Genomic DNA, 12,581 nt, shown 5'->3' on the forward strand with positions numbered 1-12,581 from the left:
GTTTAAAGGTGAGTGTGTTCGGTGCAAGGGTGTCTTGTTAATAATATACTGTAGGTTCCACCTGTGTTTTTCCTGCTAATAATTAAAAAATGTAGAAAGGAAGACATTTCCTGAATAATGTAAGAAAATAACCCCTTTCTTTAGTGAGTTTTGTGTAAGTCAATTTCAGCTGGAGGCCATTTTTTAATAGATAATTGCCAAACCGCATCTTGAACATGATGTGTGACTGGTGTCACTAGTCCATGCCAAGTCGGTGGAAAAAGCTCCCTTAACAATTTCATTACTTGCAGCTCAGTGTACCTAAGATTCTAAAACAGGCTATTGTCAAACAGAAGCATGTGTACTCAACAATCCTCCCTTTGATGAGGAAAGGTTAAGACAACAAAGCCCCATAAGTAGACACACAGATAAGACGCAACAGATGTGCAGTGGGGATTTGATGTGTGCACAGGTGCAGAGACACGAACGCTGCTGGCTGATACGAGGAACTCATGAAGTGAAAGGACTGTATTAATGATGTACTTCTACCGTTACCATATCTGATGATATTGAGTTGGAAGCACAGTAATATTCAACATATTTTAAGTGTCTGTTTGATTTTGTTTCCAAATTGCGCAACACTTATTGGTTAAAGCACCTATTAGGCTAGACCAGGGGTTTTCAACTGGTTTTGTCCCAGGGACCACCATTCGGACTAGAAAGCAATCCGCGGCCCACTGATGTGCCTGCGCGTGCGCGTGTGTATTTGGTGTTACATGCATAGCTCAATGCATGAAACATGAAAGAGAGGCCACGCAGATTTTATAATAATAAAAGTAGATTTATTAAATTAAATTAAATTAAAGATTATTTTAAAGAAAGAATAAAGAATAATAAAGTGTTGTGCAATTCAGTATTGGGAAAAGTAACTAAAAATGTCATGCAAAGTCAGTCTAGGTGTGTGACAAAACAACAACGGAGAACAAAAATCCAACAACACCGGAGAACCAAAATCCAACAAATGAAGACCAAGGCAGCCTCAACTGCTGGCTGGTCAGGGCTTTTATAACCCAGCCAGGACAGACCTGTCACCAATCACCTGCTGTAGAGACAGAGAGATTGAGAAAAGCAGAGAGAGATTGAGAAAAGCAGGGAGAGAGAACAGGCTTACCATTAACACAGGGCGGGGCCTAAACCCGCCAGGGTCGTAACAGTGAAAACATGGGAGAATTAGGCCTACCTGTCAGTGTGATATCTGGGCGTGGTGAAGTCCACACAGCCTGTCTATTCGTGGCGAAATGGTAGACAGAGACAGTCTCATGTCATTCTCTGGATCAAGCCTAGCCAGTGTAGAAAAACCACTCTCACACAGGTATGTGGTTGGAAAGGGCAAAAGACACCTCATTGCTTTTGCAGCAAGCTGTGGAAATTCTGTCTGGCAACTTATCCAGAATTTAACAAGGGGCTGTGTGTCGTACATATGCCTCCTGACAGAGTCTGTGGACATCTCAATCAGCTTATCCTCTTCCACAGCCGTCAGACTTGACCCTACTGATGCATCGTCACTGAATGGGAGCAGGATCCACTTGCTGTCACGGCGCCACTCTTCCGAATCAGTGAAGTACTTTGCGAATTGACGCACAAGCTTCCTCAAATGCTCACATATAGTGTCGTTGATGTCAGTGCTGTCAGGGTATTCCTCAACTGAAGGAAACATCGCCAAGTTATTGCTCTCCACTCGTTCGATCCACTTTGACATTTTTTTCACAAATGCGTCGAGCTTCTCGTAGAGCTGCATGACGTTTGCATCTCTCCCTTGCATGGAGCTGTTCAACTTGTTCAGCTCTGCAAAAACATCTGTGAGGTACGCCAGCTTAGTTAACCAGTAACTATCGTTGAAATTGGAAGCCAGATCAGAATGCTTCTCGCACAAGAACTCGTAGATAGCTCCGCGTAGTTCAAACACACGGGCGAGCACAGCGCCGCGAGACAGCCAACGCACCTCTGAATGATAAAGGAGAGAGCTGTGTTCACTTCCCAAGTCATGGCATAGGGATGAAAACAGGCGTGTATTCAATGCGTTTCGTTTTATGAAGTTGACCGTCTTGACAACGACATCAAACACACCACTGAGCTCAACACTGAGATCTTTGGAGGCGAGAGCCTCTCTATGAATCAGGCAGTGTGTCCAAATTACCCCCGGAGCCACCCTCCTTACATGCGCAAACAGTCCAGTCTTGCTGCCACTCATGGCTCGGGCCCCATCGCTGCATAATGCAACGCACCTCTGCCACGAGATATTGTGCTCCGTGAAAAAATCGTCCAGTGCTTTAAATATTTCTACACCGGTAGTTCGCCCGGGCAGTGGTTTGCAAAAAAGAAATTCCTCGCACATAGTGCCACTGTCCTCGTATCGCACAAATGTTAACAGTTGCGCATCATTAGTAACATCTGTCGTCTCGTCGATTTGAAGGGAAAACAGAACTGTCTGAAGTTTTGCCATCAGCTGGTCTTTGACATCATTTGCCATTTCCCCAATTCGTCTTCCGATTGTGTTGTCTGACAACGGAATAGTTTTTAATTTGTTGGCACATTCTTCGCTTACCATAGCTCTGCACATATCTATGGCTGCTGGCAATATAAGCTGCTCTGCAATGGTATGGGGCTTCTTACTTTTTGCAACCCCGAGAGCGACCAGATACGATGCTTTCAGTGCGTTTTCATTTATTTTTGCACTCTTCCTCATGGTAGCCTGCTGTCCTTTGAAATCACGCAACATCTGTTGCATGTACTCAACGGGTTTGGCCTTCAAGTGGACGTGATGCGTCTCCATATGCCGCGTAAGTTTCGACGGCTTCATAGCTTCATTACAGAGAATTGTTGAACATACGAAACACAGTGGTACCTCCTCTCCTGCTCTGTCTGTCGTCACTGTGAATCCATATTTAACATATTCCTCATTGTATTTTCTTTTTCGTCTTTTTTGCGAAGTTGACGCTTCGGAAGCCTGTCCTTGCCCTATCGTGGCGGCCTGTCCCTCTGTCGTGGCAGCCTGACCCTCTGTCATGGCAGCCTGTCCCTCTGGCACTTTCCTCACTACAAAACGATCCATTGGTGCTAGATATATAGCTAGACTAGTACATATGTAACAAATGTTTGCTGTACTACAACCTATCTTAAAATACTCTCGTCGGCTATGCTTATAAATGTGTGTCAACTTTGCTCGCAAGACTGTACGTAATGAATAATAAGTGAGGTTAGCGACGCAACTCATTACCATTAGCGAATCACAGGCTACCATAGACTGGATAGGCGCAAGGCTACATTCTGTCAGCTTGAATTTCCTTTATATTATTTTAAACATATTTTTCACGATATGTAACGGTATTCTGGAAATGTGTTGAAATATCAAAGCGAATTTATATTAAAAAAAAACAATGGTGAACTGATCAACATAGGCTCTTGTCACGGACCACATGCAATGCCGCCGCGGACCACCAGGGGTCCGCGGACCACCGGTTGAAAACCCCTGGGCTAGACATTTCACATCGGTAAACCTGGAATTTTTCATATTGAAGTTATCAAATTAAGAAGTTCCTCAGCACAACAGAACTACAGGCAACCTCAAATCTTTACCGGCTTTAGTATTAGTCCAACATATTTCTGTGAGAGCTATTGGAAATGTCTTGAGCCCTGAGACATGTGTATTGCTTTAACCCCAGCAGGTACATCGCGGCCGTTGTGTAATGGAAAGACTCAGTACGAGACGAACCAGATGATGATTGGCAGGGCCCTCTGCAGAGGGGACCGACAGGCCGGCTGGCCAACTGGTTTGGGGTTTTCCTCGTCTGCAGCTAGAAATAAGACAGACTTACAGGTGAGGAGAATGTACCCGGGTCAGTAGAAAGAGAGCGGGAGGGTCGGAGAGAACATGCTGCCAGCGATTTGCTCTGGTGTTACCTTGGGGTCTCTAACACGTCCATGCAGTCCGGTCTCCCCGTGTCCTTCTCTTTATGCCAGGCTGACTGAGTCAAGGCAGCAGTGGAGGGTTAAGCAAACCAAATGCTGTTGGTGCACCTTTTTTATTACATTAAATTACATATTTACAATAAAGCTTACTCAGCTGTCTAAGGGAATCAAAGTCATTACTTCTGGAAAGAACATTTTGACAAGGTCAGCCAGGCCGATGTAATGTTGCTTAAATTCGTCCAGGTACATTTGTTTTAACATAATAGGGCATTTTCTAATCGAGATCAACTTTTGAGTATTCTATACATTCAGGTGATGTTGTTTTATAAGTGTGATGTTTTCCCATTGACAGTCTGGTCAATAAGCTTTGTGTGTCACCCTTCATCCACCTATCCTTAAACAACGGATCATGACATCTTACGTTAAATCCTTTTTGGTTTTTGGTGCTTTTTTCTTTCAATTTCCTGCAACGTCATTAAACGAGTGGGCCTTTTGGCATCAGAACTACTTAGTCAGGTTTGCGGAAAAATTGTGGTTTGAGTAAAAAATAATTATGGAAGTCTTTTTATCTAAGTGCGTAAGTTATGTATCAAATAAGTCAGTCTGGTTTCAGACGGGACATGAAAACCAATTAACTGGTTGCAGTCCAATGCCTTTGTCACTTTGTGCTATGTTGTTGTTCTTAATGTCTTTCATTTTTGTAAAGCACGTTGAATTGCCTTGTATTGAAAGGTGCTATATAAATAAACTTGTGTTGCCTTACCAGTCCTGGTTTAGGATCATTTGTGTTACAAACATATACATTGTATGGGTTATATGCACATTTAGATAAGATAAGATATACTTTATTGATCCCAGATTGGGAAATGTTTTCGTTGCAGCAGCATAAAAAACAAGGCATTGCACATAATTAGAAATTGAAAGAGTAGAAATAAACAAATCTAAAATCTAAACCCAAAAATGAGTGAAGGTAAACAAAGGCTTCAGTCATTACGTTGTCCAACGAGTATTATACTATGTTAACTCTGTACCTCTTTGCCCCTGAATTATTGGACATCTTTGACTAAGTAATGCATTGCTTAGCTTAAGGAGCTTGGAGATCAGAAGTTCTTCTATTTCCCACTGTTGAATTTCATGATCCACCTTAGCTTCTCCTCAGACATCCAAAGAACGTTTTTGCACCTAACGCCTTTTTCTTGACTTGTCTATGGCCTTGACCTGGAAACACCCTGTCTGTAACCTGCTGAACTCAATCCATTCATTCCTCACCCTCCACCCCCGTGACACCCACCAATACCCAGACACCGCAGCTGTCCGATCTCCCTCCGGGGTCAAAGGGAACATCCTAATGCTCATCCCACTTGAGACTGGCACCTGTTGGCCTCGTCTTAGCCTGGCCTCCATAAAGACAACAGAGAATTCAATAAACAGGCTTAGAGCCACGAGGCCTGCAGATGCCTCTGTTTCGTCGCTGCTTTCTTTGTCTTCCTCACTTTAATAAAGCACTGAGAGGTATTTTAAGCAATCATATGATATGTTGTTGGAAAGATCGAGGAGAACCAGTTCTTCCGAACGGTAATCGTCTGTATAAAAAGGACAACAACGACTCAAACACTGCTGAGAAATGAATGAATAGATACTGATGGTGTGAAGCTGAGAGTTGCTGCAGACACTGTCCATGCTGGGACTTGTTAAGCGGTGTAAAAAGGTTGGAGGGGATTTGGCAAGCAACTTGTCTTCCTGTGTATGAAATAATGTGATTCTATCTTTAGGGCTTGATTTTAAGATAAGATAATGAAAAGTAGATGTAAAACATTTAACACATCCTCCTGCCTGTCAATGCAAATCTAGATTGGTTGGATTTCTGGGAAAGACAAGGGATGCAAACAACTGTCTCTTTAGCCGTTTACATGCAGCATATTCTGTAGGCACAGCGACAGTCAGACAGTGGCGCAGGAATGAGTCCTAAAAACTGTGACTGAGGAACAAATATTGGACTTCCAGTTCACTCATCTTAATTTCAACATGTCAAGCGTTTTCTGATTCGATGCCTGAAAGACCGAAAGAGATTATAGACTTTTTTTATAGAGTTTTTGTTCTACAACATAAAATAAATACCTAATTCTGAAGCTTTTATGTGATTTAAGATGAAGAACTTGTGGCCTAAATGAGACTACTAAATCTCCACACACCAAATACTAATCTGACTTTGGCTTTGTGTTGTGCCGCGAAGTTTTGCAACTGTAGAGGAGTTAGAACATTAGTATTTTACTTGGAGTTTTTGATTGTTTAAAATGCCTCATAAATATTTTCAATGCAGATTTAGAGAGGTTGGATTTCTGGGAAAGACAAGTTGACGTGATGCAAACAACTGTCTCTTTAGCAGTTTTCATACACCAAATACTAGTCAAGGTTAAGGAAGAGACTTAACAGACTGGTAAAGAAGGCCAGCTCTGTCCTGGGGAGGATGTGGAGGAGAGGAGAGTGAGCTGTCATCACTTTCATTATCGTGTTTTTTATAACATATGCCAATTTTTGTATTTGTTTCCTCACTTTATCTGCACAAATCTGCTCTTGTAATCATGTAAATGTTCCGTTGTGGGACAAATAAAGGACTTCTGATAGATGGACTTTATGTTGTGCGACAGTAGAGAGGTTTTTATTGTCTAACATTAGTATTTAACTTCTGGAGGATTTATTTGTTTAAAAAACAACCATTTTTTACACATTTGATGAACAAAATGCAAACATCTCCTAAACATTTGTTCGAAAAACAGCTTATTTTTTTGCCATAATCCAAAATCCAATGGAAAAATCTGTCTGTTTTGTTGTCGATTAAACCAGTGCAAGGCTACCTCCTATGCCATCCATGCAGCACTACTAAACCACCAAACAAACCTGCTAGTTTGCACCTCGATGTTGTGTCTCAGTTCCTCATACTACTGTCTTAATTTTAGACTTATGTGGACTCAACTGTCCAAAAGTGTAATTAGAGGGCAGAATGATCCTAGCTGACACATTGAGGCTGGAGGAAGATTGGTCTGATTGTGACTTTGACAATGTGTGAGTCATTGCTCTGATCCTCCTTCATTAGAGCAAATCCCTGCACAAAGACCAATGAAGAAGAGATTTACTGTAGTCTGGGAGGTCCAAGTTGAAAAAAAAAGTCTAATGTGCCTGTGTGCATGCGTGTGCGTATCGTAGCCTCCGTGATGTAACTTGAAATGTTTCCAGGCTTTTTTTCCCCTTCCGCTGGGTTTCTACCTCGCCTCTTCTCGCTGTCACTCACACGCAGGCGCTTGACTTATAATTAACTGCAGTTGTTAATGGGCTCAAGAGGAATTTAGCTTGTAAGCTGATCCTACAATTAGGGCTTGTTGACTTTGCATAAATGTTGGGGGCTGCCCTCCCCAGGGGCACAGGGCACAAGAAGGGCGTCTTTGAGGGGCTGCCAGGCCTGGACGGACCTCCTGAGATGTCGGAGGGGGAAATGGGGTCTAAAACACACACAGAGGAACCATTTCCAACAGTTTTCCCCCCGATCGTTCGGGGTCACGCAGGACATCAGGTTAACCTCTGGAAACTGAGATGAGACCCTACGGAGCAGAGCATCTCAAATGTGCATCCTCCAGAGGGGAACCATGCAGGAGTATTTAAAGGAGGAAATGGGGGTTTAACATCTTGGATATATCCTTTCAGACTTCTTCTAACAAAATTAAGTCATTCTTTCAGTGTTCAAAAATAAAGACAGATCTATTTTGGATTCAAACACATCAAACTTTTTCCTGTGTTTATTATTCGGAATTGCAGCCCATCAGGACTTCCATTTGTAGAGATAATTAAGCTTATCTTAGTTTTAAAATGTCCTCACATAAACTAAAATCCATTGCACATTTCAGTAGTTAATCAACAACTTAAATGTAAGCACATTTGAGTTTCAAAAACATATTTAGCCCTACTTCAAATAAAAAAGAGTTGGTTTTAGTTTTGTCAGTAACATGAGAATAGCCACATATGGGGACCACTGTGTTGATTGAACTGGAAAACACTATTTGCACTTTAGTACTTCATTTAATATGTAATGCCCATGTAAAAAGGAAGAACCAGACCACTTCTTAACATCTAATGGTGACACAATCCTGATTTTAATCCCCAAAGTCTGATTGTAGAAGTCGACCGCTGATAAAATGCATCAAGTGATCAGAATCAGAATCAGTTGTATTACCAAGTAGGTTTACACGTACGAGGAATTTGCTTTAGTGTATATGATGCATACAAAGACATCCAAATACAAAAAAAGTAGCAAATCAAAATAAAATACAGATAGTACTATTATAAAAGCTATTTAAAAATACATTTTAGAGTATTAAAATGAAAGACAGTATTTGCACAAAATATAATTATGTGGGGAACAGAGTAGAGTCAAATATCAAATATGACAAATGCCATATTCAAAGTGGAGAGCTGCAGTGAAGAAATGTCAACAAGTTTCACATAACTGTATTAGGTTAGTTTAGAAGACACTAACATTAAGTTTAAATACAAAATATTAGGTTCAACTTAATGTCATTGCTTTCTGCTAACTTTCTACTACTAAATGTTAACAAAAAGTTGCATTCTGGGTAATGTAGTTGCCGGATTGATTTAGAAAAGAAATCTGCTGCATGGATTTAGACTTTTTCATTCACCATCATGAGTCTGACAGTGGTATGAAAGTGTTCGGGAGTTTCAGACCTTTGTGTTGAGTTGCAATATGTTAATTATATAAAATGTTCAAACATCCAGTATTGGATCTATTTATATTCCATTATCGTGTTTGTTAATGCTGGCATGGATACCAGTGTGGGATCCTCAGCCAGAGTTGTGGCTTTTCTGTAGAAAACAAGCTCTGTAATTTCCTCCTTCCTTTTACTGGATGCTGCGAGTCACAACAAGAGTCAGAGCTCTTTGTCTTTATTCTCTTCTTGTGTTTTACATGGGAAATGATTCAGCAACAGCGACAACTGGATAAAGAGAAACATAACACACCTATAGACACAGTTTAAAACTAATTTACCGCTGGAAATCAGACGCTAGACTCTAATAGTTTGGTATTTCTGATTGATTGATTGTATTACTATAAATTCCTGGTGTTTTAAAATGTGATTAAGTAACTTTTGGAAGATTAAATAATGCAATATTGCTCTTAAAAATGAAAATGGTCCCTTATGGCCACAGCATCCTGCTTTATCGACCAATATAGATCAATCCTTATTTGGCATCTAATGAGTATTCTGAATTTACCCCAAGTGAAGGAGTTCAAGTATCTCGGGGTCTTGTTCTCGAGTGAGGGAACAATGGAGCGTGAGATGGGCCGGAGAATCGGAGCAGCGGGAGCGGTACTGCAGTCGCTTTACCACACCGTTGTGACTAAAAGCGAGCTGAGCCAGAAGGCAAAGCTCTCTCTACCGGGCCATCTTCGTTCCTACCCTCACCTATGGTCATGAAGGATGGGTCATACCGAAAGAACGAGATCGCGGATACAAGCGGCTGAAATGGGATTTCTCCGCAGGGTGGCTGGCATCTCCCTTAGGGATAAGGTGAGAAGTTCAGTCATCAGGGAGGGACTCGGAGTAGAACCGCTGCTCCTTCGCGTTGAAAGGAGCCAGTTGAGGTGGTTTGGGCACCTAGTGAGGATGCCACCTGGGCGCCTCCCTAGGGAGGTGTTCCAGGCACGTCCAGCTGGGAAGAGACCGAGGGGTAGACCTAGGACCAGGTGGAGGGATTATATATCTTTCGCTGGCCTGGGAGCACCTTGGAATCCCCCAGTCAGAGCTGGTTGATGTGGCCAGGGAAAGAGAAGTTTGGGGCTCTCTGCTGGAGCTGTTACCCCCGCGACTCTGACGGATAAGCGGGAGAAGACGGATGGATGGATGGATGGAGTTTTCTGAACTGTGATACCTTAAAAATAACTTCTCTTCCTGTCTTTTTAGCCCACAGGCAGGTCAAAGGTCAGGTTCAGCCAGAAAAACAGCAGCCCCGAGGCATGCTGGGTATCTGTGTCTTCACTCACCTCATGCTGACAGATTTTCTAAGATTACAAAATAATGACTAATCGTTTGCCATCCTTTTAAAACTTTCACTGTTGTACAAATCAGGTTCTAAACATGTGTTATTAAAACTCGTAAGACGGATGGTTGAAAATAAGTTATTGCTTGGATTGGTTTATGAGAATGACTCTTGGTAAATGAACGATCATGCAGCCCTGCGTAAATCACGGTTGCACTATTTAGTTAGCACACTCAGTTTGATGTGCATACACACATACACACACTTCAATCAGTATTTTATGGTGCAGTCTTGCTGTGCTGCCAGAATTACATCAGAGTTTTGGACGTGCCTCTGAGTATTGATATATTTGCAGTTCAGGTGGCACGCTGCAGCTCAGGCGGGTAAATGATTCACTGTTATTTAACTCAGACAGCAGCGAGTTTACCAGGCTGGTTATGTTTGTTAATCTGGTTCCTGCTCTTTGTGCTTTGCTTAGAAGTGTGGTCATGCATGGAGATAACTGCTCTTACGATCTTTCAAGCTTTAAACGAAGGTGTTCTTACAAAGATAACGACTTTGGTTCTAAAACTGTTCCCAGGGAGTTTGTGAATCACTACGTGCAGAGACGCAATTGTAAAAAGAGAGATGAATCTGCACGTGTGATCATTTCTTCAATAGTTTTAAGATGTCTTGAATTACACTCATTTCTAAATATGTTTATCTACAAAAGAGGGGCCTGCAGAAGAGGTTTGAGGATTTCTGAAGTATTAGAAATGATCAAAGAGTATGCAAGCGTTTGCAACGTCTGCAATATCTTCTCAGATAACTTGGATGAATGGTTGGCTACAGACATTGTTCCTGTGGCTTCTTCTGTTTCTTTCCAAAATGATGGCACACACATTGGTACAGAGGTTGAAGGGTGATATGGCCTACTTATACCCACTGGCTTTATGGAGGGGTATCTGTGGCTTCTTTTAAATATAAACCTGTCTGGATGCGCGCTCAAAATGAAATATGTATTAGACTTAATATTTTCCAGACCTGCAGGGTTTCTACTCCTCCCAATTAATGAGGCTTCTGTTTGTGCTGGTTTGGAAGGGAAGATATTTTGAAAGCAAGCCACAAGAATACTGAGATCTGTTCATTTTCGAGTCTGCACTTACGGGGGAAAACTAAACCTTTGATAGTAGTTTTAACATTCATTTCTATCGAGGTAATAAGTCCTTGGGAACATAGCAACATTGCAAGTATGATCGGGCAAAAAACCCCACAATATTCACGTTCTTTCAATTCCTTTTTTCTTCGTTCAGGAAGTATTTTGTATCAAAACCGAAAATATATTTACATGCGATTAACTGCACGAAGGAAACTGCACCCAGTGTATAATACTTGCTTCGACAGAAACATTGGAAAACGTTTATCCACTTTGGAATCACGGAATAAGATGTACAAAAGCGTGTGCATTATGAAAGTTTATGAAAGTTTTTCCTTAAGAAAGTAAGGAAAGCTGCTGGTGTTCAGGGATGCAACTTTTCTGCTCCTCGACTGAAAATCCTCAACAGTTTCAGAGCATTACAATAGTGAGAACATTTCCCAGGACTCATTTTTTGTGAATGATATTCTGCTTACACACTCGAATAGTTGCCTCACATTTCTCTGAGAACATTTCATCAAGCTAACACAAACCTATCAGCATGCAAAGTTAAAGTCTGTGTCATGTTGATCCAGTAATTAGTCCGCCCCCTTGTATCGCTGAGGGATGTTATGCTCCACCATGTGTACGGAAGACGGATGAACAGTAGATCCAGCCATTATATCATATCTCCCGTAGAGACACGTGTTTACAGGACAGCAAATCGAGCTGTAATGAAGTCATCGCCTAGAGGAGCGCTGGGATAGGCCCGCAGCGAGCGTGTGTTCGATGCCAGGTGCTGCCGTACAGTGATGAACGACCGCAGCCGAGTGTTGCTAATGATCATTTTGGAAAAGCAAATAGATGTATCCAGCATCAATATTTCTTAATTACTGTTCCTTTCCTGTGGAATTCTCTGTTGACTAAAACAGGGCGAAACAATCCATCAGGCAGGAGAGAGAAAGAGAGGGATTCTGGGAAGTAAACCTCAAAGGATGGATTTCATCATTCGCTACGGATTTTCACCTTTTTTGTCTAAGTGTGTGTGCGCACATGTCTGAGAACAGTAAAGGGAGTGACACCCACATTAAAGACAGAAAGTGTGTGTGTGTGTGGGGGGGGGGGGGGGGGGGGGGAGAAAAACACTGGGACTTTCTCTGGCCTCTAAATCCCGTGCAGACTACATGCCAGTGGCTACATGCTGCTCTGAGAGCTTCAATGCCCCGTCAGCTGTGGGAGAAACACACACACACACACACACACACACACACACACACACACACACACACACACACACACACACACACACACACACACACACACACACACACACACACACACACACACACACACACACACAGTGAATCATGGACTGACACACACATTGCTAAACCCACAGTACAAAGGGCTGCAGCTGCTGCCAAGAAGAACATATGAATCCTGAGAGGGAGTGTGTGCTTGAGGTTTTGGG

At 42.1% G+C, this 12,581-nt stretch overlaps 1 protein-coding gene across 1 annotated transcript; it reads right to left on the reverse strand.

The window, feature by feature from the left end:
- Positions 1 to 656: 656 nt before the first annotated feature.
- Positions 657 to 2,694, reverse strand: LOC134873156 (zinc finger MYM-type protein 6-like). Its single transcript, XM_063896596.1, has 2 exons — positions 1,220 to 2,694; positions 657 to 1,081 (listed from the first exon to the last, which is right to left on the reverse strand). The coding sequence occupies exon 1, from the start codon at positions 2,597 to 2,599 to the stop codon at positions 1,223 to 1,225; it is 1,377 nt and encodes a 458-aa protein (XP_063752666.1). The 5' UTR covers positions 2,600 to 2,694; the 3' UTR covers positions 657 to 1,081; positions 1,220 to 1,222.
- Between the last annotated feature and the right edge of the window lie 9,887 nt (positions 2,695 to 12,581).

Source organism: Eleginops maclovinus, chromosome 12 (assembly GCF_036324505.1).
Source record: "Eleginops maclovinus isolate JMC-PN-2008 ecotype Puerto Natales chromosome 12, JC_Emac_rtc_rv5, whole genome shotgun sequence".
Taxonomy (NCBI): Eukaryota; Metazoa; Chordata; class Actinopteri; order Perciformes; family Eleginopidae; genus Eleginops; species Eleginops maclovinus.